This window comes from Cervus canadensis, chromosome 24, assembly GCF_019320065.1.
Source record: "Cervus canadensis isolate Bull #8, Minnesota chromosome 24, ASM1932006v1, whole genome shotgun sequence".
Lineage (NCBI taxonomy): Eukaryota > Metazoa > Chordata > Mammalia > Artiodactyla > Cervidae > Cervus > Cervus canadensis.
Window position 1 is genome coordinate 132,501 of NC_057409.1, and position 26,350 is coordinate 158,850.

General features: G+C 59.4%; 1 protein-coding gene and 1 non-coding gene across 4 annotated transcripts in view; one reads left to right on the plus strand and one right to left on the minus strand.

Annotated features, from left to right (window-relative positions):
• Positions 1-15,258, minus strand: part of FAM131C (family with sequence similarity 131 member C) — a 23,952-nt gene extending 8,694 nt beyond the window's left edge. For 2 of the 3 annotated variants that reach the window (XM_043445387.1, XM_043445386.1), the window contains exons 1-2: positions 15,033-15,250; positions 360-463 (exon numbers count right to left, since the gene is read on the minus strand). In XM_043445387.1, the coding sequence (XP_043301322.1) occupies positions 360-463; positions 15,033-15,054 (126 nt within the window). In that variant the 5' untranslated portion in view covers positions 15,055-15,250. Of the gene's footprint in view, positions 1-359; positions 464-15,032 lie in introns of all 3 variants that reach the window. The other variant, XM_043445388.1, reaches the window with a different exon arrangement.
• TRNAG-UCC lies at positions 10,223-10,295 on the plus strand. Its single transcript has one exon. It is a non-coding gene; the product is annotated as a tRNA-Gly (tRNA).
• Positions 15,259-26,350: the final 11,092 nt, after the last annotated feature.

Here is a 26,350-nt window from a genome sequence, read left to right on the forward strand (position 1 = left end):
CAGATTTGAGGCCCCTAGCGAGATTGGCCTGATCTGTCTGAACTGAGAATTCCATTCCTTTACACCCCAGCCGGCAGTGCAGTGGCCGAGGAGTGGTGGGCTCATAACAGAACGTCTTATCTGCAGGAGTGAGTGACTCTGGGTGGGAGGCCCTTCAGGATAGGACTCTTTTCTATATAGAGCAGGTTCAGTGCCTGGATGCCCCGCTCCATTCAGAGCTTCATCCAGCTGAATACAACCCTGGGCGGCCCTGACCCTGCAGGAAGGAGCCAGGCCTGGCAGGGAGAGAAGGAGGCTGAAACGGTTTCTGCTTCCAGGGCACAGCCCAGGAACCAGGGGGACGAAGCACGACCAGTTACCTTGCCAGTGACATGATCTGGAGCCATGATGGAGAGCAAGTCTGGGTTCAGGGGGGCCGTGCCCTGGGGCAGGGGGCAGTCCTTGTGGGCACTTGTGAGCAAATCTGGAAAAAGGAAGACACGAGGAACTTAGACAAGCCCAGAGCTCTGTTGAGTATGAAGCCCATTCAAGCCAGTTCTGAGAGATGGCGTTACTTTATTATTACATCATTTTGTTGAAAACAGACTCAGGGACTTCCCTGGTGGTCCAGTGGTTAAGAATCTGCATTGCCATGCAGGGGAGGTGGGTTCAATCCCTGGTAGCAGAACTAAGATCCCACACACCATGGAGTAACTAAGCCGGCGCAGTTCAGCGAAAGATCCTGCGTGCTGCAAGTGAGACCCGACGCAGCCAAATAAATAAAATTTTAAAAAAGAAAACAGAGTCAGGCCCGCAGCAGATGAGGAGTCCAGCCAGATCCCACCAGTGGGATTTTCCTGCCTTGTCCTTGTTACTCCATTTTGACTAACTCTAGTCCTCACACTCCAGCTATTCCTTGACCTCACGGAGACCTCCAGTCCATTTGTTCACCTGTCTTTCGTAAGACACTCATGTCCCCAGTTCCCTCCTGGCCCAGCTAAGACTCCTTGGCATATCTTTAAAGCTCTCCTTTGCAGATGCCCTTGACTCACTTCTCTTAACCCTGTTTTGGCCTAACCCTCCACCCGCTTTGTGGGGACCCTCAGAGCTACTGGCTGCCAGGGAAAGTCATGGGCGTCAAGTTAAGTTGGTGCCCACAGGTCTACCCAGGGATCCCTCTATGTGTCTCTGATTCCTGCGAGTTTGCATCCTGTGAGGTTGACCACTTCATCCTCTTTCCTTCTCAGACTTTCACGCTGACACCCCTGCTGGTCCCAGCACCCGAGTGCTGGCTGCCCTCTGGCTCTCAGTGCAATCCAGGAGCCCTCGGCAGGTATCGATCACCCATTCTCTCCGCCTCAAATCACTGCCCCGCCCACACGCCACACCGTCTGCTTTCCCTCTTGTGACAAAGGAAGAACTGTCCCCCCAAGTCCAAGCCCAGCCGCTCCACCGGGGCTCTGTGCTCTCTTTCCCGTGTTGTCTGTGTTTCTCTCCCCAGAGTCGGCCCGTTGGTGTGGCTGTGATGCCTCTGGGCTCAGGCACTCTTGCCGGCATTGCCTCTCCTGTCTCCTGCCATGGGGTCCCCTCACCACTGGGCCGGGCCCAGCCCCTCCCGTCCTGACAACCCAAGCCTCTCCACCCTTGGAAGACCTTCTCCCGACCCCTGCTCCCTCCGCTCCTTGCTCACTCCTCTGCCCCCAACTTAGAGCTGTATCCAGCCTCTATTCCCCATCTTCTCCTGTTCTCCTGCACCGGTTCCAACCAGCCTTCCTTGAGACAGCTGTTGGCAAGTGGCCAGAAAGCTCAGAGTGATCCTCCGGCCCATCCTTGGCGGCCCCGCAGCAGGCACGAGGGTGCCCCCCTCTCCAGCCACACCCTCTCCTGACCCCCCACCTCCATGGCCGCTCCTCTTCCTCCTCCACCTTCTCCTCTGCTCAGCCCCAGAGCCAACCCACCGCTTGTCCCGGGCCCCTTCTCACCTCCCTTCTCCCCTCTCCCAGGAGGTCTCACCCCTGCAGCTGACACCCACACTTATGCCTCCAGCCCCGACTCTTTGCTGGAGCTCCTGACTGAATTTCCAGCTCCCGACCTGGTTGCCCACTAGGCATCTGAAGCAAACCAGGCAAAACGGACCTTGCGAACCAGAGTCCATCTTCCTTTCCTCCCTGTTTTAGAAGACGATGCAGTGGTCCACCCACCAAAGAAACATCCAGGTGCTTTCTCAGAGTCCTGCTTCCCCAACTCTTCCCACCAACCCCATCCAATCAACCAGCAAGTCCCCCTGGCCCTCTCTCTGACCTCCACTCCAGATTTAGCCCTCTCCATCAGCACTTCTGCTCCCGCTTTGCCCCGTGAGAGCCGTAAGAGCCTTCACCTTCTCCACCAGGAGCCTCCTCCCTCCCCCACCAGGAGCCTCCTCCCTCCCCTGCTGGGCCATCCACTCTGCACCAGCAGCACAGGGACATCAGGGCCCACTCAGGCTGTCTCCGTCTGCCCGGCTCCCTCCCTCCCGTCACCTTCAGGAACACAGCCAGCCGCAGCCCCAGCCTGGGGGCCGTCAGCCCCCCGCACCCGCGCTCACTGTCCTCCAGCACTCCGCTCCGTGCTGCTCCTCAAATGGCCAGGCCTGCTCTTCGTCCTTGCTGCCCCCCTCCCCGCTCTGCCTGGAACACTCATTCCCCAGATCCTCCTGAACCTCATCATCCAGCGCTCAGTTCGAGAGAGGCCGTCCTGGCCACCTCCCTGCTTCCATGCCGGCCACCAGTCACCCCCCACAGTCATCACCCCAATATCTGTATTTATTTAAGTGTCCAGCCTCTCTCCCCACGAGTGTGAGCACCACGGGGGTGGAGGCCACGGCGGCCCCGCTTGGGGCTCTGCGTCCACAGCACCCGCACTTAGTGGGTGCTCTGTAAACACCTGGGGGACGACGTCTACCTTTGTCACAGCACTCAGCACAAGATGCCTGGTACAAGCACTTACGTGTGGGCGGGCAGGGATCGGCCCGCCACTGACGAGTTATCAGGGCCTACCACATACTAGGGTCACAGTCGTTGCTGAGGGACTGAACACCTTGAACCAAGCAACTAGAACTGCTGGACTGAATCCTTGCTCTAACTTAAAGAGGAAGCCTCCAGTCCCCCAGGATAACAGGGAACATTTAACATTCATTCGATTAATGTGTTTACTTACTCTTCCATTCCCCGAAAGGTATTAGCTTAGCAACTACTATGTACCACCCACTGTTCTGAGTACTAGGGACACAGTGGTGAAGCCTGGGCTTCCCTGGTGGCTCAGATGGTGAAGAATCTACCCGCAACGCGGGAGACCTGGGTTCGATCCTGAGGTCAGGAAGATCCCCTGGAGAAGGGAATGGCTACCCACTCCAGTATTCTTGCCTGGAGAATTCCATGGGCTGAGGAGCCTGGTGGGCTACAGTGCACAGGGTCACAAAGAATTGGACACAACTAAGAAACTAACACTTTTACTTTCTTTCACTGGTGGTCCAGTGGTTAAGACTCTGCGCTTCCACTGCAAGGGTTTGATCCCTGTCTGGGGAACTAAAATCCCATATGTTGTGCAGCATGATCCAAAAAAAAAAAGGAGAGAGAGAGATGATTTCTCTGCCCTCGTGTAGCTGACATTCTAGTAAGTGAGACAGACTATTAACCCAGAACTCACAAGCTCTGAGAGCTGCTCAGAGCTGAGGTCTGGGTATCTAGAAAAGCCTGGTTACATGAAGAGCTGTAGACTGATCATTCATTCATTCACCCATGCAGCCATTTATTCCTTCAGCCACTAAGCATTCATCTCCTGGATGTCTACACTGTGCAGGCAGCTGGGGACCGAGATGGGATCAGCTGTCCCTGCCCTCAGGGAGCTCACAGTTACACGCAGGAAGCCCCCCAAAGGCCCTCACTCAAACCCAAGGCTGAGCGGCGGGAATGGCAGCACCCGCAATCTGTAGCTCTCTACACCCTCCTGTCCCAGCGGGACGGCAGAGTCCTCACCTGACCTAGAGGGAGGGCTCTGTGGTCAGCCTGGCAGGTGAGGAAACCCAGGGCAGGTAGCGGTTCACAGCCCCAGGCACATGGCCCCGGGCAGTCAGGACCTGAATCCTGCGGGTCTGATGCCGAGGCTCCTCAAGCACAGGAACTGTGATGATTTCCGGCGGGGTCTGGGGGCTGCACGGGAGCAGTGATGGGGCAGGTGGCCAGGAGGGGGTGTCTGGAGATGGATGGTTTAGGTGGGCGCAGGGATGGTGGGGAGGGAGGAGTGAGGTGGGCGGGTCTTGCGCCAAGCTGTGGAGTCTGAAAGGAGCGGTCTGGGGCGATGACGGGAGGGGAGCCTCTGCAGGATGCTCGTCCCGGCCTCCACCGTCCTGCCCTGGGCATTGGCTCCCATCACCCTTTCCGGCTGGGGGCCACCTGGACAGAAGCAGATGAACCGATGGCGTGGACACAGACGGGGCTTCCTGGAGGAGGCAGAGGCCAGGGAGGATCTGAGGCTGGAGGAGGGGGGGCGCCAGGCAACCCCAAAGGCAGGGCTGGGCGGAGGCGAGTGGGCAGAACTGGAGACTCAGAGATGGGGGGTTACAAGGAGGGGAAGTGGGCAGAGGAGGCTGTGGGAGCTCCACCCAGCCCCCCAGACCCCCGTGGACCCCCGTCTGCTTCTGTCGCCCACAGTCCCCACCCCTCAGGCTGGGCTTCCACCAGGCAACTCCTGAGGCTCTTCTTAGACAGCTGCCCAAGGGAAACTGGGCTGAAACTAGCCGAGAAGCCATGCTGCTCCCAGCGGAGCAGGCCTCGCCCGTGACTGGAGGGGCAGGGCCCCAGCTACTGTATTTCGGGTGGGACACTCTGAGCTTCACTCTCATCCCAGAGTCCCAGGTGGGATCAGGCTGAGACCACCCCCTGCAGGACCACGGACATCCTCTCCTGGCTGCGTCTTCTCCACCCCGCTCTCTCCACTTCTGCAATGGTTTCCTCTGGAAGATTCCCTTCACATTCCAGTCACACCCAAATCCCAGTTTCAGGGTCGGCTCCCAAGGAACTGCTCTGAAGACAGCTGGCTCAGGCTCTGGTGCCAGACTGTCCAGTTCAACTCCCGAGTCCGCCCTTCATTCCTCTGGGCCCTAAACAAGTGACTTCACCTCTCCTAGCCTCCACTTCCGTATCTGTAAAACAGGCAACTGAGGGAGAGGGTTCTCGTTCCTCGGGAATTGTCTACTTGGATCCAAAACTGAGACCCAGGAGGCTTGGAGGGCCCTACTTTTGAAGAAAGCCGCTCAGAGGGTGGATGTGGGGTTGGGGGAGTGGACGCCCTCTTCAAAGCAGCTGAAACCAGCTCTGCTGTCCCAGTCATCAACCCACTTTTGACTCGTTGTTCAGCCGCTCAGTCGTGTCTGACTCTCTGCGACCCCATGGACTATAGCACGCCAGGCTTCCCTGCCCTTCATTATCTCCCAGAGCTTGCTCAAACTCATGTCCATTGAGTTGGTGATGCCATCCAACCATCTCATCTGGTGTGCCGGCCGCTCTTTCCTCCATCTGGGACTCTCTCCCCCCAAACACGGTTCACGCCTCACTCTGCCCATGTCTCTGCTCAGATGGTAAAACCTCAGTGAGGCCTCCCCCACCATCTCATTTAACAGGACACCCCCCCCTCTCTAGCCCCTCACCCTGTTTTACACCCATCACTCCACAAAGCATGTATCTGTTTCCTTGTTCATGGTTTCCCCCTAGAACATGCACTCTGGGAGGGCTGGGACTCTGTCTGTTTAACTTGCCACAATGGCCCTAGCACCTGCCCAGGGCCTGGCACGTTCAGTTCAGTTCAGTCACTCAGTCGTGTCCAACTCTGCAACCGCCATGAACCACAGCACGCCAGGCCTGCCTGTCCATCACTAACTCCTAGAGTCCACCCAAACCCATGTCCATTGAGTTGGTGATGCCATCCAACCATCTCATCCTCTGTCATCCCCTTCTCCTCCTGCCCTCAATCTTTCCCAGCATCAGGGTCTTTTCAAATGAGTCAGCTCTTCGCATCAGGTAGCCAAAGTATTGGAGCTTCAACTTCAAAATCAGTCCTTCCAATGAACACCCAGGACTGATCTCCTTTAGGATGGACTGGTTGGATCTCCTTGCAGTCCAAGGGACTCTCAAGAGTCTTCTCCAACACCACTGTTCAAAAGCATCAATTCTTCGGTGCTCAGCCCTCTTCATAGTTCAACTCTCACATCCATACATGACCACTGGAAAAACCATAGCCTTGACCAGATGGACCTTTCTTGGCAAAGTAATGTCTCTGCTTTTTAATATGCTATCTAGGTTGGTCATAACTTTCCTTCCAAGGAGTAAGCATCTTTTAACTTTATGGCTGCAATCACCATCTGCAGTGATTCTGGAGCCCCAAAAAATAAAGTCAGCCACTGTTTCCACTGTTTCCCCATCTATTTGCCATGAAGTGATGGGACCGAATGCCATGATCTTAGTTTTCTGAATGTTGAGCTTTAAGCCAACTTTTTCATTCTCCTCTTTCACTTTCATCAAGAGTCTCTTTAGTTCTTCACTTTCTACCATAAGGGTGGTGTCATCTGCATATCTGAAGTTACTGATATTTCTCCTGGGAATCTTAATTCCAGCTTGTGCTTCATCCAGCCCAGCATTTCTCATGATGTACTCTGCATATAAGTTAAATAAGCAGGGTGACAATATACAGCCTTGATGTACTCCTTTTCCTATTTGGAACCAGTCTGTTGTTCCATGTCCAATTATAACTGTTGCTTCCTGACCTGCATACAGATTTCTCGGGAGGCAGGTCAGGTGGTCTGGTACTCCCATCTCTTTCAGAATTTACCACAGTTTATTGTGATCCACACAGTCGAAGGCTTTTGCATAGTCAATAAAGCAGAAATAGATGTTTTTCTGGAACTCTCTTGCTTTATCGATGATCCAGCGGATGTTGGCAATTTGATCTCTGGTTCCTCTGCCTTTTCCAAAACCAGCTTGAACATCTGGAAGTTCACAGATCATGTATTGCTGAAGCCTGGCTTGGAGAATTTTATGCATTACTTTACTAGCGTGTGAGATGAGTGCAATTGTGCGGTAGTTTGAGTATTCTTTGGCATTGCCTTTCTTTGGGATTGGAATGAAAACTGACCTTTTCCAGTCCTGTGGCCACTGCTGAGTTTTCCAAATTTGCTGACATATTGAGTGCAGCACTTTCATAGCATCATCTTTCAGGATTTGAAATAGCTCAACTGGAATTCCATCACCTCCACTAGCTTTGTTCATAGTGATGCTTCCTAAGGCCCACTTGACTTCACATTCCGGCAAGTCTGGCACATAGTAGGTGCTCGTTAAATATTTGATGTAAGACCGAAAGAATGAACATTTGGGTGCCAACTACATAGAGGAGTCACCAGTGAGCCAGGGGTAGCCGAGGGAGACTGTTAGAGCTCCAGATAGGTACAAATACAAAATGGTCTCTGCCCCATTTTTTCTCAAGTTTTTTTGTGCTGAACTCCAGCATGCCACAGGAGAATGGGACCCAAAGGAGAGAGAGGCCAGCAGAGCAAAGAGCAGACCATGACCTTTGGGTGCGGCCAGCTGAGCGCTGAAGAATTGATGCTTTCCAACTGTGCTGTTGGAGAAGACTCTTGAGGGTCCCTTGGACTGCAAGGAGATCAAACCAGTCAATCCTAAAGGATATCAACCTTGAACATTCACTGGAAGGACTGATGCTGAAGCTGAAACTCCAGTTCTTTGGCCACCTGATGCAAAGAGCCGACTCACTGGAAAAGACCCTGATGCTGGGAAAGACTGAAGGCAGGAGGAGGAGGTGACGACAGAGGATGAGATGATTGGATGGCATCACCGACTCAATGGACATGAGTTTGAGCAAACTATGGGAGACAGTGAAGGACAGGGAGGCCTGGCATGCTGCAGTCCATGGGGTCGCAAAGAGTCGGATACAACTTAGCAACGGAACAACAATAAGCCTCAGTCACGGGGGATGAGGGGAGGGTCAGATGGGATGGGAGAGGAAAGCTGTCATTCAAACTGGATGGACTAGACTTGTGTCCAAAAGAGGTGAGAGGGTTCTGTGATCTGCCCGAAGGGTGTTCCGGGCCGGCAGGTCGGGGCAGTTCAGTGAGACTGTTTGCGGCAGAGACTGGAGAAAAGGGAAGTGGGGTCAGGTTAAGCTGCAGCCCTTGGATCCAGAGCTCAGTGATCCGGGAACTAGGAGCAGTGAGGGCAGTGCAGGACTGTGAGGGCGGAGCCGGGTGCACCCAGAGCGTGCAACACACTGTGCTCCTTACCCTCAGCTCTGGCCGCGTGACCCTGGGCAAATCCTGCCCCTCACTGGGCTTCAGGCTGTCCAGGGTACAGAGGCCACGCTCCAGGCCCTTCAGAGTTGATGTTCAAACCAGGCGGGGGGCGAGGGGAAAACCTTCAGTGGGTCAAGCAAGCAATTTCCTAGATTGTATTTTAAAAGAATGAAACAGAATGGGGTAGAACAGAAAATATGAGAACCCACTGTACAATCAGTTTAAGTCTTATTTCACGAAGCCTCTTTTGAATTGGAAAGACACCCATGTGTGCACAGTAAGAATTTTCCATGTGTATGTCCTGGGTTATGATACAAGATACATTTATTCTTAAGGGTCCAGTCAAAAAAGTTTGAAAGTTGCCCTCTGAGGGTTCCCGCACCCACGAGCCGGAGCCTCCAAGGTGCAGGCCAGGTGATGCTGGCTACCGGCTGCCCCAGGAACTCCCGAGGGTGCGGGCTCCCTCCAGGCCCCAACCTGTCACCGGAAGCTGTTCGGAAACTGCAGCCACAGAGCAGGAACGAGGGGAGCGGGCAGGTGACGCTGAAGCCTGGAGGAGGTGGGACTCAGACAAGGCCATTTGTCGACGTGGTGCAGACCTGGACTCCTGCTCCCAGCCCCCCCCCCCCAGCTTTCCTGCCCCCTAGCTCAGGAGAGGTGCAGATGCTTCTGCCAAAGCTGCCTTCTCCCCCTGAGGACTCTGGCCCTGTGATGTCATAGTCTGGTTGCCATGGAGATGTCAATAATGAACCTTCCCCGGGTGAAATCACAGGCTTCACCCAGCTGGGACCGGCGGCCACGTCACCACAGGCAACTGGAAAAACACAACCTTTCACGCAGGTGGGGGCGCTGGGGGACAGCCTGCGGAGACCCCCAGCCTACGCTCCTGGAGGTGCCTTCCTCCCCTACGGGAGCTGTGGGGCACCCGCTCTTTCCCAGTCCACAGCCCACTCCCCTGAACCCAGGGTCTGAGGTCCCTTCTCTGACTGCCCCTCCACCACAGGCCGGGCACAGAACAAGCCCGGGTCGCCGTGGCAGCATGGGGGGGGCCTCCAGACCCTGAAGGGGGGTGCCGTCCTCTCCTTCCCTCCCCCCACCCCCTGCTTCCACCAGAACTGCTCAGTGCACCCAGGATGCTCCCTGCCATCCCATGCCGGCTCCTCACTCGCGTCCAGCCACCCAGGCGGCTGCTCCCGATCTTCCACCCTCTTGTGGAAAAGTTCCCACACTGCTCCTCTCCACTCGTGCCTGAGGTGAGGCCGCCATGTAACCCCCCGGAGTCCGCTCTCTGCCTTCCAGCCCCTGAGCTGGCCCTTGGCGGCCCGTGCCCCCAGCCATCAGTCAATGCCTGCCATCTGCCCCATGGCCTGGGGGGGACGCGGGTCCCAGGCTTCACCCTGCTCCCTCTCAGCGGCCCAGAGACGGTGAGGCTCCTCTCGAAAACACACAGGATCTGAGATGCAGCCAAAGCCCAAAGCCTCTCATGACACCCCCCCAGACCGTCTTGGGCCTCCCCCAAGCATCTCGGGGCCCCTGGGCTGAGTGCACGGGGTGGACCACGGCCATGGCCGGCCGCCAGGCTCCAGCCCTGCCCTGGAGACAACACAGTGGGCACGGCCTTCCCCCCACGGGCCTGCCCTGGGCATGAATCCCAGCCCTCACTCCCTGGGCTGGTGTGCCTGTGCGACAAGAGCCCAACTTCTCTGAACACCCTGATCTAGCCTCTCCTCCTCCAGGCAGCCTGCCTAGATCAGCCTCAGCTGCATTAGGCTGTTACCTTACCAGCAGCCCTACTGGGCATGGTCTAGCGTACAGTGATTTGCTTTCACTGTTGACTGACCACCTCCTCTGCTAGGCCTTGCCATCCATTATCTCCCATTTTATCTTAACAACAACTCTGCAGGGAATTCCCTGATGGTCCAGAGGTTAGGACTCAGTGCTTCCACTGCTGGGGGCCCAGGTTCAATCCCTGGTCAGAGAACTAAGATCCTGCAAGCCAGGTGGCCAAAAGACAGAGACAGAGAGAGAAACAACAGCTCTGCAAATTAGGCACTACTATGCCCATTTTGACTTCCCTGGTGGCTCAGATGGTAAAGCGTCTGCCTACAATGTGGGAGACCTGCATTCAGTCCCTGGGTCAGGAATATCTCCTGGAGGAGGGCATGGCAACCCACTCCAGTATTCTTGCCTGGAAAATCCCACGGACAGAGGAGTCAGGTGGGCTACAGTCCATGGGGTCGCAAAGAGTCAGACATGACTGACCTACTTCACTCACTCACTCACACCCATTTTACACATGGGGAAAGTGAGGCTCAAAGGGATTAAGGTCACCTACTCGTAAGTGGCAGAAATGAGGCTCAAACCTGGGCCAGTCTGAGACTCCAGAGCTTGTGCTCTGACCGCTGACCAGTGTTGATCTCCTGAGAAGGTCCTCAGGCCGTTTTTCCAAGCGTGTGTGTCCTGCCTCCCCCACGAGACAGAACTGCAAGGACAGGGCGGTGTCTCCCGGCTCAGACTGCGAGCTTCTAAAGGACAGGGCCCCATTCCCGCTTCCTCAGTCTCTCCACGGTGCCCAGAGGGATTCTGCTCATGGGCTCTGCCGGGCCATGGTGAGACGGGCCGGGGTGCTGGGGATGGGGGGTCACAGTCAGGGGTCAGAGCACCGGGGGAGGGGGGAGGGGGTCACAGTCAGGGGTCAGAGCACTGGGAGTGCTGGGGATGCAGGGGTCAGAACACTGGGGGTGCTGGGGATGGGGCGTCACAGTCAGGGGAGATGGAGAGGTCACAGTCAGGGGGGATGGAGGGGTCACAGTCAAGGGTCAGAGCACTGGGGGTGCTGGTGATGTAGGGGTCAGAGCACTGGGGGTGGGGGGATGGGGAGTCACAATCAGGGGGGATGGAGGGGTCACAGTCAAGGGTCAGAGGACTGGGGGTGCTGGGGGTGGGGGTTCACAGTCAAGGGTCAAAGCACTGGGGGTGGGGGGATGGGGGGTCACAGTCAGGGGTCAGAGCACTGGGGGTGCTGGGGAGGGGGGTCACAGTCAGGGGGGATGGAGGGGTCACAGTCAGGGGTCAGAGTGCTGGGCATGCTGGGGGTGCTCTGGGCAGCCCTCTTAGAGCTTGCAGCCCCTCCCAGGCATCATCAGGTGCTTGACCCTCCAGAAGGAACTCCTCAGTCTCACAACTCATAGCTCCCAGGGCACTGGACTCAGGGTGGGGCCAGGAGGGTGACGGGTGGTCTGGAGGAGTGGGCTGAGGCAGGAAGGGGCAGGCAGAGAGTTTCAGCCCCAGGGGCAGGAGATGGGCATGGAGAGACCTGGAGCTGCAGAGACGCGGGCAGACAGATTGCTCTGTACAGACTGTCACCGCGGGTGGCAGCAAAGCCAAACCAAATGCTAACACTGGCGTTTTTCCAGAGAGCTGAATGTCTCAAGCACGGGCCACATGCTCGTACCCCTCTCCAAGTGGGGACACAAGAAAGCAAAATGCAGGGGTTCTATGCTCAGGCTCCAAGATCATGCAGTCCTGGACTCAAATCCTGCCTCTCTGGATCCTGCCTGTGTGACCTCAGCCAAGACCCTTGCCATCTCTGAGCCCTATGCCCCCCTTTTAGGGTTGAATGGGGTCTAACAAGGTCAGGAGAGTGATGCTTCAGTCAGCTCAGGATAAGCACTCAAGACAACACAAAACAGCTCTGAGGAAAGGCGTTTGGTGCCTCCATCTGGGCCCAGTCACTTTCCCCAAATCCTCAGCTCCTCACATGTGTCTTTTCCTACAAGGCAGGATGGTGCTCAAAGCCCCTGTAGCTTCCCCTTTCCCAGCCAAGAGGGTCTGGATTAGCTGTCTGCACAGAAGCATAGTAATAAAAATTAAAAACCAAAGTGACAGCTAACACTTAGCGGGATTGCCACATGCAAGGTAGTGGTCTGAGTGCTTTACATGACTTAAGTCACTTAATCCCCTCCCAGTGTCCCTGGTGGCTCAGCTGGTAAAGAACCCGCCTGTAATGCAGGAGGCCTGGGCTCGATCCCTGAGTTGGGAAGATCCCCTGGAGAAAGGATTGGCAACCCACTCCAGTATTCGTGCCTGGAGAACTCCATGGACAGAAGAGCCTGGCGGGCTACAGTCCATGGAGTCACAAAGAGTTGGACATGACTGAGCGACTATCACTTTCAGTACCCCTAAGACATCCATGGCAGTATTATTCCCATTTTAGAGATGAGAACACCGAGATATATACACAAGGTTAAATAACTCGCTGAGGTCGCAGAGCAGGCTGGCCGGCTCCAAAGTCACACTCCTACCCTCTCAGGCCTGGCTTGAGGGAGCTAACTGCTGCCCAGGGCTGGGTGGGGTGGCTGTCTCACATGCAGCCTGAAACCTGGGGTTTGGCTAGGGAGTTCCAGCCACGTGCGGGCTCTGGGATGGGCATGGGCAGCAGCAGGATGCAGTCTCTGGCCTGGCTTCGGGCTGCTGAGTTGGGCACGTGGAGTACGGGGCTGTTGTTAGCAATTGATGCAGGTGTGGAGACTCCCAGGGCTTCCCAGGTGGCGCCAGCGGTAAAGAACCCGCCTGCCAATGCAGAAGACGTTAAGAGACATGGATTCAATTCCTGGGTCGGGAAGATCCCCTGGAGGAGGACATGGCAACTCAGTCCAGTGTTCCTGCCTGGAGAATCCCGTGGACAGAGGAGCCTGGAGGACTACAGCCCGTAGGGTTGCACAGAGTCAGACACGTCAGAGCAGCTTAGCACATGGAGACTCAGAGGCTCTTGGAAGCCTCGGGCTGGAGAGGAGCAGGCAGGCCAGCCCTGGGTCCCACGGCTGGCTGTGTGGTACAGAGGACAAGGGCACAGGTTCCGAAGCCGGCATAACTGCGGTCAAGCCTCACTTCTGCTCTTTCTTAACCATGCAGCCCCAGACTCTATTTCCCTGTCTGTGAAATGCGGGCTGTGCAGTGCAGACCCCAGCCTGGCGAGTTGTGCCTGGAATGTGCCCACCAGCAGCTGGTGAGCCACACGCACTCTGGGAGGAGCAGGGACAGCTAGAGGGGCAGGTGGCCTCCACTCAGGGGTTCAGACCCCCAGAACCAAGCGGGCTCACCTGCTCTGTGCCTCTCTGTGCCTGCAGGCATGTTGGCACTGGGAGTGGGCAGACCCCCTCAGGAGGGCACAAGGTCAGAATACACAACGAGGAGCCCGAGCCTCTGCAGGAAGGGTGGAAGCCTCAGGGTGACCTCACACAGAGGGCATGGCAGAGGGTCCCAGCACCAGGTACGGGGGCGTCAGAGGACCCGAGCCCCTGCCCCGGTCCTGACAGCAGCACCCTGGTGTGCGGCTCACGGGCAAGTGCCCCTGGGGCTGGACCTCCGGCGGCTGGCACAGGACAGTCGAGTGTGCGGGAGAGTCACAGGAAAGGGAACACCAGGACCCCAACACCAGGAGCCTGCCCAGCCTTCCGGGTTTCTGGAGACACACCAAGGCCTGCTGGTTCTGAAGAAACTTGAGTCCTCTCTACTCTTAACAGTGCCTTCCCCTCTGGCCCGGCTGGAGGCCTCAGGGCAGACGCTGTGCTGGGCTCAGCGCCTCTGAGCGCCCAGCATGTACACAGTGGCTGGCACACATAAGTGTCAGGCTGACATCAGTTTAATGAATGAATAAATGCAAGAGCCTCACACAGCCCAACCCCCACCCACGATCCCACCCTCCTGAGACATCCTGAGCCACTTGCCTCCGGAACCCCCAGGTGGCCTGGTGAGCAGAGCCCTCAGGCACCAGAGGACCGGGAGGGGCAGCGCCCTTTCCCCCCTTCTCCCGGGGCAGGTCCCCTGGAGCTGGCCCAGCCCCTTCCCAAGACCTGGTGACCCCTCCACACCTAAGATCTGGGGTGCCAGGTGAGGCGGCAGCCCCCCAAGGCCATGCCTGGGATCAGTGGGTTTGGCTTCACACCGCAGAGAGGGAGCCAGGGTCTGTGCCTCCTCACCTGAGCCCAGCTGCTCCCACTGTGGGGTGAAGGGACCCTGCACAGCCTCCAACACCTGCCCACCCCTTCCCTGCCCCCACACCGCGCCCCCAGGGCGGCTCCCGGGGGCTCCCTGGTTCCTCCCCCGGGACAGCCAGGGGTCAGGCACCAGCGGGCAGCAGCAGACAGCCGGGCGGAGACACAGGCCGCGGCTTCCTAGGGGCCCGGCCGTCTGTCCCCGCCTGTCCCCGCCTGTCCGCTGACCGGGCTGGGGTGGGGTGAGGCGCCTGCAGGAGTCGGCGCAGGGGGGGTGGGCGGGGTGGGGGGGGGGCCTTCTTTAGACCCTCTTCATCCCCTTAACCCCTGCCGCGGGTGGGTTCAGGCACTCTGAAGACAGGGAGCGGGGTACGCGGACAGCGGTGGGCCCTGTGCCTCAGGGGGCGTGGGAACGGGGGTCGGCTTGTGCCTCGAGTGCCCCGAGTCCCTCCGGAGAGGCCGGGGCGCGCAGACGCTCCGTGTCCCCCGCCCCAGGCAGGGATGTGCGGCCGCCGCCGGGAAGGGAGCAACCCCGCTTCCGCCGCCTGGTGGGGTGTGGATGCAGGCGGGGCACCGTGTCCCCCCAGGCGCCGGTGGGGTGCGGCCGCCCGCAAGGGCGCGTGGTTCCCCCCACCCCCACCCAGGCTCCTCGAGCGGTCGAGGGACTGCGCGCGACCCCGGCGCGGGCCCCCGTGCCCCCGGCACGGCCAGGGCCCCCTCACCTCGCGACACGCAGGAGCCCATCACGGGGCCGCGGGGCCGGGCCGCCGGGCGCTCATGTCTCCGCTGGCGCGGCGGGGCCCACGCGCGGCGCCGACGCGGACGAGCGGTGATGGGTCGGGTCCGCAGCTCCCGCCGCTGCCCGGGAGGCTGGATCGCGCCGCCCGCTCGCCTGGCGCCGCCCCGCCGCGGTCAGCGCGGGCGGGGCCCGCACCGGTGGCCCGCGCACCTGTGGCCGCGGCGGGGGTGGCGCTGAGCGCGGAGGCGGAGCGGGAGGTCGGATCCCGGGCCCTCGGGCCGCCAGGGCGCGGGGTGAAGGGCAGGGACGGGCGGCGGGGGCGGGGAGGCTCCAGCATCCTGCAGCGGAGCGGCGTGCAGGGTGGGCAGTGAACCGCTTTGCAGGGAAGAAACGGAGGTGCTCACACGCCTTGCCCAGGGCTCCTGCGCGGGGAGGGACGCCGACTTTTGCCCGTCAGCCCCTCACTGGGCGTTGATGGGCCAGGCCGGGGATGTAGACGGAGGGGATGGTGAACCGGCAGGTCAAGGTCACGGCCTGCGGTCGCCTCCGGCGCCTGAGGGCGGGTGACCCGGGCCCCTCTAATCACTCACACTCACCCTCTCACATGCCTACCCATGAACACACGTGCGTACAGTCGCACGTGCGAGCATATGCTTCACCCACACGCTCACCACCGCACACACCCACATTCACACACACTCGCGTTCACACGCAGTCGTGCTCAGACACACCCCAGCTCCTCAGTCAGCGGTCCAGCACAGCCCTTAGGCACGGAGTGCTCACTTTCGCCTCTTTTGGTCCATCCTGACACCTCCGTGCACCAGGCAGGGGGCGGGTGGCACGGTGCCCCTTTTATGAGTGAGGAGGCCAGGTTCCCTGGTGCCGGCCCAGCAGGGCTCTGAAGGATGAAGGCAGCTGGGGTGGCCGTGTGGTGGGGCTCAGGGCCTCCAGCCGGGCAGAAGCCGGGCCTGGGGCTGCCCGTGTGGGGGTGGGCAGTGGGGTGGGCGCTGGCATCTCCTCTTTCCTCAGGCCTGGCGCCTTCTCTGGAGAAAAGTCCTGGTGGGGAGAGACCCCGGCCAGGGGTGTCAGCACCACTGGTGAGAACGTGGGCTTGGCTCACACCCGCTGTGTGACCTGGGACAAGCTGCTTCCCTTCTCTGAGCCTCAGGTTTTTTTGCCTGTTAACTGTGGGTAGAAATCTTACCTCATGGGATTGCTGTAAGGATCAGTGAGATGATGTGTGCAAAATGACTGACCCGTAGTAGGTACTTAGAGCTAAAAATAGCAGTGATGGTGAACACAGGTGTGACATTTCCTCACAAAGTGAGAATGCTGAAGAACCTCCATGCAGTGGACGTGCGTGAAGCGCCTACTAGGTGCGGGTGTGAGCACAACAGATGCGCTGGTCCTGGGGTGCTCAAGGCCGTCCATGCCCTGCCCACCTCAGACCCTCAGCCCCTCCCCGCCGAGTCTGCTCTAGAGGGGAGCTCTGAGCCTCGCCCTCGTGTGGGGGTCCGAGCTCTGTGGCCCAGGGTGGGGGGGGGGTCCTTTCTCTTCCTCCCATCACGGGGCACCTGGCTCCGGCTGGAGGGAGGGCTGTGACTCACCCTGACGCAGGACGCTGGGTCACAGCCGCAGAGGCTCCCGCTAGCAGCCCGGCTGCTCTTGGGGCAGAGGGGGTGTCAGGCTCATGGGAGAAAGGTGCTGGGGAGCCCAGGGCGCCCCTTCAGCCTGAGACAGAGGCCCACGGGGAGGCTGGGCAGTGTGCCACCACAGGCACTTGCTCCGCAGCCCAGAGACACGTCCAGGGTGGGGCTCTGGCCAGCCCGGCCTCAGCGTTCACGCTGGTCAGCTCTCCACTGACTGGTCCTCTCCTTGTCCAGACGGGAGCACAGAGAGGGGCAGGGGCCTGCCCAAGGTCACACAGACAGCTGGCGGCCGAGTGAGGGCTGGAACTCAGGCCTGCTGCCCGTCAGCCCAGCCCCGGCCCTCGGCTGAGACTGGGCCTTGCGGGGTGGGCTGCCCCCCCAGCACACCCACATTCACCTTCCCCGTCCTTGGAATTCTGCTGAAGCGGACAATTCCCAGACAGCGCCAATATGTGTGGCTGTCCTTCCCCGGGGGCAGGCTGTCCTCTTCCGGCTCAGCCCAGAGCCCATCTGCCTGGTGACCTTCCACCCCGCTGCCCCCAGCCATCCATGGGGGAGGGGGCTCCTGGTGGGGGAGGGGCCAGAGGAGAGTGCCTGGCTGTGCTTGTCACACTCTGCGTCCCACTCTCTCGACATGGTTTGGGGGATCCGGCCAGCGCCCCCTCTGCGTGGCCAGCCCCGCTGCTCCTGGAGGACAGTGAACGCCCACCATGCTGAGTGCCTGGCCCCGGGCTGGACGCAGGAGCGTGGAGAGGAGACGCTGCAGTGTGGTGGGAGAGAGGTCAATCACTGGGAGGTTAGGGATGACTCAGACTTGGTCCCGCCCAGGCAGTCCTGAGAGGGAGGTCAGCACAGTTCGGGGGAGCCACGAGCATAAGTAACTCAGGTCAGGGTGGCCAGCGGGGCACCCCCCACGCCAGCCATGGGTGGATGGGGAGAGCTGCTTCTGCCAAGGGTCAGGAGGACAGTGTTAAGGCAAGGGTGGCCCCGCAGTGGAAGTTTGAAGGTTAAGAGGGATGTTGGCAGGCAGAGATGAAGTCACGCTCCATGTCCACAAAGACTCGGAGGCAGGCTGTGACGGGCCCATGAGGACCGGGATCTATGACACCCAGGGTCCAGTGGGGGAGGATGAGACTTCAGACTGGAGGTGCCCACCTCCCAACCTCAGACATCTCCTCAACACTGGTTTTCTCAGGAAAGACAGAGCTGGATAAGCAGAAAGCTAACAGAACTGGAAACCAGACAGATCTGGGTTTACCTCCAGTGCTCAGAATGATACCTAGTAGATGCTCAGTAAATATTCATTGACTGAAGGTAAGAACGTGAGACCTGTCTGAGGCCACACGTCCGGAAAGTGGTTGCAGCCAGGGCTGTCTGATTTCACCTCTCCTTCATCCAGCAGATAGTTCCGGAGACCTACTACGTGCCCAGAGCTGTGGGGTGGCGATGGAGACAGGTTTCCATTCTCTGGGGAGGGAGAAGACTGGTGGGGGAGGTTGGCATTAACCCGATAATGGCCCAGGCAAATTGAGACTCACTGCCCTGGAAGGTTCTAGACAAGAGCTCTTGAGAGGGTAGAAGAGGAGGACTTGATCTGGTCTCTCAGGTGGAGGCAGCGTCCAGTGGAGATGACAGTGATAAGTCCCCAGATGGAAGGTGAGTGTGACCCGGCCTGGCAGAGAGAATGGCATGGGCGATGGTGTGGAGGAGGGAGGCAGGGTCCGACTCTCAGCAGGACGAGTCTGTGTTTCTTTTTCTGGAGGCAGCTCTTCTGCCACACTTGGCGGGAACAGGGGTGCACTGCTGTCCTCCCTGACCTGAGCTATTTCTGCCTGTGGCTCCCCTTGCCCTGCACCATCCCCCACCCCAGGCCTGGGTGGCTGGCACACAGAGGTGGGGGGGTTGGCGGTGAGCTGGTGGGGTGGCAGGGCTGGCCAGGCCGTGGGCCCGGATCCCAAGGTGCTGGGATCTCGTCTTCATCCAGAGAGCCTTGGGAAGCCCCATCCTCCTTCTCCATCTGCAAGCCAGACTCTTCCCTTCCAGTCACCTTTGGGGTGGGGGTCGGGGGCTGTCGAGGCCCAGGTGAGGCTCCCAGTACAGCTCCTTGTTCCTCCAGAGGCCCAACCTGACCGGGGCGTCCTGAGGACCAGGGCTGGGGGCCTTCCTGAGACGCCTGGGCAAGAAGCCCACAGCTGACCTCAGATGGTGCCCGCTCTGCAATCCAGCTCTGAGCCCGGGGGCTTCTAGCTGGAGTGGGGTGACTAGAGAGAGCTCCCCCTACTCCCTCATGACTGGGTGGGACCGGGAGACAGAAGAGGGTAATTTCTGCAGGGGGCTTCCAGGTGACGGAAGAGACGCTGTGGTGGGCACCAGTGACGGGGGGAGGCCAGCCCCGGCCGGGGGACCTTCTGGCCTGGTGAGTTAGCGCCATTCACTGAGCTCATCTCTAAAGTGCCAGCCCAGGCCTGGCCTACAGTAGCTGATTCACGACAGGATCCGTTTCTCAGGGGTCCGAGGCTGGCACCCTAACTCTGCGGCAGGGAGGCGGCCCCCTGCAGGAACCAAGGCCGGTTATGGCTCCCCTGAGATGGGTCTCTGGGGCCGTGTGTGTCATGCGCCGCCTGACCACCAGGGGACAGCCTAAGACAGCCTCATTCTTCACTGCGGTCATTGGCCTGCCTCCTGAGGCCAATTTATCCAGAAAGTGCCGAGCTTGGCGACTCAGACTCACCCACTCTGTGAGGTTGTGCATCGTGTGTTCTGCATGAGGGAGCCCAGCCGAGCAGGACACAGAAACCATGCCCGTGCTCTGGTCACCAAGCCCCGGGCTCTGGCACGGGCTGGGTCTGCCCTAGTAAGGGCTACATTTTTTTTTTTTTTGGCTGTGCTGGGTCTTAGTTGCAGCATGTGAACTCTTAGTTGTGGCATGTGGACTCTAGTTCCCTGACCAGAGATCGAACTCAGGTCCTCTGCATTGGGAGCAGAGTCTCAGCCACGACCACCAGGCAAGTCCCAGGGTGCCTTTTTATTAGAACAAAGTTGTTATCTCCCTTCCAGGCTTCAGAATACAAGGCTGCATTGACCAGATTTGCACACAGTCTTCATTTAGGCCACCAGCACTCCTGAACTCACATTACCTGGTCCTGACTCCCACTGTACAGATGTGAAAACCGAGGCCTAGGAAGCCAACCAAGGCCATTTAGGAGCACAGCTGGGCCTGGAGCCCTGTTGCTGGAGGGACTACCTGCTCCACCTGCAGGCTTCAGGTGCCAGGTGCTACCTCTGGAGGTCAGGCCCTGCCTATGGGCCCCGGAGACCAGGGCTTGGGGCCTTTCCAGGAAGCCTGAGCGAAAAGGCCGCAGGCTGACCTCAGAGTTTTGCACCCTCAGCTCCAGGCTCGAGATTGGGGAGGGGGGGGGGCGGGGGGGCTTCCCCCTGGAGTGAGATGACAGGTCAGAGTCCCTTCCAGGTGACCAGCTGGACTAGACAGGGGAGGGACAGAGAATAAGCCCTCAGTCTGATGGAGGAGGAACAGTTACAGCACAGGGCACTAAGGAGGCACCAGCCCTGCTCTCGGAAAGCTTCCAGCCTGGTGTGTAAGCCGAGTGAAGTGTCTCCTGCATCAGGACAGGTGTCCCCCAGCTGTTTCAGGGGCAGGAGTTCTCATGGGCATCCGAGGCACACCCCCAGTGTGGGAGAGCCCCCTGATTTCAGTGGAGCCGTTGGTGTGGGCTTGGGGGGGTGGGGGCAGGTGGGTATGTTTGGGTTAATAACAGCAACAATGATAATCATGGCAGCTGAGACCTTCCCATGTGCCAGCTGCTGTACTGATGGGCCTCCTGATGGGCCTGAGATGTGGCCACGCTGCAGCAGCTGGGAGACTCCAGGCGTGCCCCTCCGTCTGGACCTCAGGGGCGATTAGGAGCCTGGCAGCTCCTGTGGCCCCGCAGTCTGCCCCCATTCCCGCCTCTGGATGTTTGCACAAACTGTGCATCCCCCTCGATTAGTTCATGTCCCCTGTATCCACCCCTCGAGTCTCAGCCACAGAGGCCTTTCCTGTGTCCCTCCTCATTCATGTCCTCATTCGTCAAGTATTGACCAAGTCAGCATCAGCAACGTGCTGTCTGCTCAAATGGTATACAGTTGAGAGTAATCAGACAGGTCCCAGCTGTCTTGGAGATTAGAGTAGGTGTCAGCAAACTATGATCCATGGGCCAAATCCAGCCCTTGGCCATTGTTTTAAAACAAAGTTTTATTGAAACACATCTGTGTTCATTTGTTTACCTCTGGCCACCCTGCCTTACAATAGGCCAAATCCGGCCTTTGGCCGTCGTTTTAAAATAAAGTTTTATTGACACACATCTGTGCTCATTTGTTTACCTGTGGCCGCCCTGCCTTACAACAGAAGAATTGTGTTCTTGCAGCAAGAATCCCATGGCTCTCAAAGCCAAAAATAGTTGTTACCTGGCCCTTTGCAGTAAAAGTTTGCTGACACTTGGTTTAGAGTCTGGCAGAGAAGGCAGACATGAACAAGTCACTGGAATAAATAAATTGACAAATTGTGAGAAGTGTGAGGAGGGGCACAGCAAGGGTCAGGAGTTGAGACGCAGGGTGAGACGGTCACTGCTTCTTCTTCCCTCCCGCCCCTGAGTCTCTGAGCAGTCGGTGGGGGCAGGACATGGGCTGCATATGCAGCGCACTGGCCTGCCTGAAGGGCGGGCCTGGGACTGAAGTCTCCTCCTGTGCCTGTTCACAGCAGGGGTGGGGTCCTGCTGAAATGTGCAGTGAGGGGTCACTGCCTTCTCTCCCACATCACCCAGCCTCACAGCCAGTCATGACTGTTCTCACATCCCCCATCTCCCCGTCCCCTGGGAGGCAGGCAGAGCGGGAAACAGTGTTCGTTTTACACCCGGGACAACAGATGCTCGTTACATTTAATGACTTGGCTGAATCTTGCTGAGCTGCATGCAGAGATCTTGATGTCGTGGGAAAGCCCTGGACAGTATTTAGGACCCCAGGGTTCTAGCCCAGGTATCATTTGGGCAAGCCTGTTCCCCTCTGGGCTTCAGTCTGTTCATCTGTAGCTGAGAAGGTTGGAGAAAGGAGCTCTTTTCTGGATCTGCAACAGCACGCTGGGGCTCGCCCCGTCTGTCTCTGTAAAGTGGGGAGAGAAATGCTGAGCCCTCCCACACTCCTGAGGCTGGGCCCTGGCCAGGGAGATCACAGATGGGAAAGTGCTTTGAGCTTGCTGGAAGAAAGGGCCGCTGTAAACCCAGAGGGTTCCTAGGGCGGTGGGCCGGGCCTGAGCCGGGGGCCCCGGGGCTGCGTTCGCTTTGGCCAGCAGGGGGCGCTGTGGGGAAGCGGAGGCCGGCTTCGCCCTGTCTGTCTGAGGCCCCGCGCAGTGCGGCGGATGAAAGAGGCCTGAGATACCCCCGACCTCGGGGTGGGGCTGCGTTGGGGACTTGAAGCGAGCGATGGGCATCGTGGCAGGGCTGGGCAGGGGTAGTGACCCCGGGGCCGGGGGCCCACGAGGAAGCAAGAGGTCGGCGGTCTGGGCTGGACAGCCAGGCGGAGACTGTGGAGAAGCGTCTGGGCTGCGGGCCTTGAATCCCAGCTGTGCCACTCGCAGGCAGGTTGCCTCTCCGGCCTCGTATTCCCTGCCTGTAAAATGGGAATAATAACTGCACCCGCTTCTCAGAGCTGTTGTGAGAACAGAAAGAGCTAACCGTGGGTGACACCTTAGAGCAGGTCCTGACTTGGGCCAGTTTCTTAAATGTTGCCGTTGTGACCCGAAGTGGACAGCTTGCACCTTGACTGGTGAAGCTGGGTTCGTGTCCGCTCAGGAGCAGAGTGGTGAGGGCAGGGCTGAGGGTGGGCCGCCTGGAGAGGAAAGAGAGGCTGCCTGCGGCGGGGGGGGGGGGGGGGGGGGGGGGGGGGGGCGGTGAGACATGGGAGGATTGGAGGAGGAGGCACCCGCTGCGCCCCAAACCCAACTCCCTGCTGAGTCACCCCCTCCCAGCTCCTTCCCCAGCTGTGTGCTCTTGGGCATGTCTTTGGGCCTCTCTGAGCCTCAGTCTCCTCCTCTGTAAAATGAGGCAATAGCTTCTGCATCACAGAGCTGCAAGGATTCCTTAAGACAGCCTGACTCTGGGACCCCAGTCTCTTCCACTGTGACCCCTCCAGTCTCATAGGGGAGTGGGTCTGGCTCTGGGACCCCAGCCTCTTCTGTTGTGACCCCTCCAGTCCCATAAGGGGGTGGGTCTGGCTCTGGCCCCACAACCTCCCAGGTTGTTTGTCTAGAAAACCAGCTAAAGAGGAAAACCCCCAACACAAACACAGCCCAGCTGGTCTCTGCAGCCCTGCCCAGCCCTGCCCTGCCCACTCCTGCCCTCGCAGCCCAAGAAGCAGGTGGGGTGAGTCGGGGGAGAAACAGACGCTCTGGGAAAGTGTTTCTTCCCAGTGCAGGGAGTGGCAGGAACCAGGTCAGGGTAGAGCTGACGGAAGGGCCCCCAGGACTCAGCTGAGGGGTGAGACGCTCCTATTCCAGCAGGGACAGTGGGCAGCAGAACCCACTGGGATGCTGGTTCAACAAGCAGGTTCCAAGACCCTGCTGCCTGCCCACCCACAAGTCCTGCCACCCAGGTCCTAATTCCCTAGACTCGTGATGACCTCAAGCCCTGGGGGATCCAACAGAGGAGGCCCAGCTCGGCCTGCTGGGAAAAGCAAAAGCTGATCTGGGGAGAGGCTTGTGGCGGGGTGAGAGCAAGTGGCTCTGGGCAGGGTCTGTCTGGGGACAGAGGGCTCTTCCAGCAGGCTAGGAGGCCTGAGGCGGTGGCAACCATGAGATAAGAAAGTCAGAAGTGCAGGGAGGCAGGGGTGCAAGGAACAGGCAGGCAGAGGGATGGCAAGTCACTTCTGTTAACAATTAAAGTTCTCAGGATCCTGCACCTCACTGGGCGGGGGTTTCCATACATTGTCCTTCTGGTCCTCAAAGCTTAGGAGCTTCCCAGGTGGTTCAGTGGTAAAGAATCCACCTGCCGATGCAGAAGACACAGGTTCGATTCCTGGGTTGGGAAGATCCCTTGGAGGAGGACACAGCAACCCACTCCAGTATTCTTGCCTGGAGAATCCCATGGACAGAGGAAGCTGGTGGGCTACAGTCCAGGGGGTCGCAAAGAGTCAGACACAACTTACCAACTAAACAGTAACTAACCTAGTGGGAGTGGGGTTGTTTTAAGGACCTTTGTACCGATGAGGAAACTCATAGACATGAGTGCCGGAATCCCGTATCCCATCTGCGCAGGAGAGCAAAGAGGCGGCTCTCCATGTCAGGAGGAGGAGACAGGAGGCAGGAGGTGAGGATGGGTCACTGGGGCTTCGTCTAGGGCTGATCCTTCTGGGGACCCTGAGCTTCAGAGTTGAGTGGCTGAGACACTTGCAGGTCTGGTGGGGGGCAGGGTGAAGGTCATGGCTGACCATCACCAGGGTCCGTGCCTCTAATCCTGGAGGGCTGGCGAGGAGGCAGGGGTGTTGTCAGGCTCTGGACACTGACCCTGAGGGTAGACACGGCTACCCCCAGGGAAGCCTCAGCGACCCAGCGGAAAGCTGTCTCCTCGTCCACAGACACCTGCCCTGCTCTGAGGAAGAGCCTCCCTGGGGCCTGCTCTCACAGAAACCCCCTGCGCAGACCCTGCTCCATGGCAGAGTCGGGCCAGGGGGCTCTGGGGCCCATCCTGGCGCGCTGTCACCTGAAGAGTGTGGCCACATCCCCTCTCCCCGCCACTGGGTCTGGCTCATGGTCAGGCCCTGGGGCCCAGGCTTTGGGTCGGAGAGCCTGGTCCAAATCGAGAGACAAATAAGGGACTGTCATGGCTGAGGGCCCTGTAGAGGGGAAGACAGGCGGGGGTCAGGAGTTAACTCTGCAAGATGCTGGGCTCCCAGGCTTGGGAACCCCCAGGCTCGGGACTTGTCACACGGTTCTTGGTCCCAAGGTGGCTGGGCCATCTTCAGCTTTCATTTCTCCCTTCCGCCTCAATTCACTTGTTTTCAGTTCCTCTTCCCACATGGCCCTAACCCTCGGTCCCACTGCCCCCCTGGGATCCGCAGACTCGGGTCACCACAGGCCAGGTCCCTCTGATCGGATCTGAACCAACATGCCTCTCGTGCTCAACCCCAGTCTGTGACATGGGCTGCTGCATGGGGCTGGCACGGGGCGCAGAACTCTGAGCAGCAGGAGGAAGCAGAGGGGGGCCGGGCCGCGGAGGGGGGCTTGGCTGTGGCCGTGCGCTCACCTCGCTGGGCGCCAGCTTCTGAGATGTTTGTGAGGACGCGCGCTCGGTGCTCACGGAAAGTTTCTCTTATCATCGTGGGAGAGTGGCCTCCCATGACCTTGTCTCACCCCTCATTTCTCACGAGGGAACCCGAGGCTCGGAGAGGGCGTCGCCCGTCCTGGGTCGCCGCACTCGGCGCTGGTGGGAGGGCCTCCCCGGGTGGGTCCCACAGGCCAGGCCCCATTGTGTGCTCCCGGCAGGAAACCGCTGCGCTCAGCAGCACGGCTGCGAGAGTGAGCCTGGCTACGTGACCCGCAGCCCCGAGGCTGAGCCGGGCCCCGCGGCCGAGCAGGTGTGGTGGGCACTGCGGCGGAGACCTCCCTGCCCGGAGGCGGGAGTGCGCGGAGCTGAGGCCTCGATGTCCTGCCCCCCAGGCCTGCCTGCCAGGAGGCAGCGTGTCGGCTCCTTGCTTGGTGGGGAGAGAGCGCGGGTGCCCAGCAGGGCCGGTGCACCCCTGCGCCCCCGGGAGCTTTGCACAGACCCCACACCCACTTACCAGCTCTGGTTTCCAGGGGCCTGGGGGTCTCCAGGGGGAGGGCTCAGCCCTGGGCGGGGCCCCTGCTGGACTGCCTACCTGGGACCTGAAGCAGCGTGAGGGGTCTCCTGGCGACTCATGAGGGACTGGTGCCCCCCTCACTCTGGACGCAGGGCTGGGAGGAGGCCTCAGGCCCAGCTGGTTCGTGGCCTGGCCAGTCACCACAGGGAGGGGCTGGAGACCAGCACATCACCAGGGAGCACAGGGGAGCCACTGACAGATTCAGCAGAGGGGCGGGAGGTGGTCCCATGTGGCTTCTGGAAGGGGCAGACTGGAGGCCGCAGATGGGGCGGCAGCTGGGGTCTGGAAAGGGGGTGGGCGGGCTTGGCAGGGGTCGAGTGAGTGGGGATGACGTGGGGGCACCAGGTGGGCTCCCTGGGGTCCGCTCCAGCCCCTCCTCCGAGGCTGTGTGCTGATGGTGCCTGAAGTCCCTGCACCTTGCTCTTTGCACATAAAGTGAAAGTGAGGTCAGAACTGGGCCAAAACAAATCCCCTCCCCGTCTCTCTCTCTGGACGGCCCAGCATCAATGCCCCAGCCAGAGGACACCTAGACCAGGGCGATGGAGGCCCACGGAAGCGGGGAACAAGCACACGGTGGGAGGCAGGGCTCCAGCCTGGACAGCAGAGGGGCGGGGAGGAGCGCTGTCCCCGGGGGCAAGGACCGAGAAGCCCAGGTTCTGAGCAGAACCTCACCTGGGGGCGGGAGCCTGGGTGCCAGTCCGCGTCACTAGGGAGCTAGCCGTGCAGCTGGGACCCTTTGCTGAGGAAAGTGAAACGGGAAGGTGGC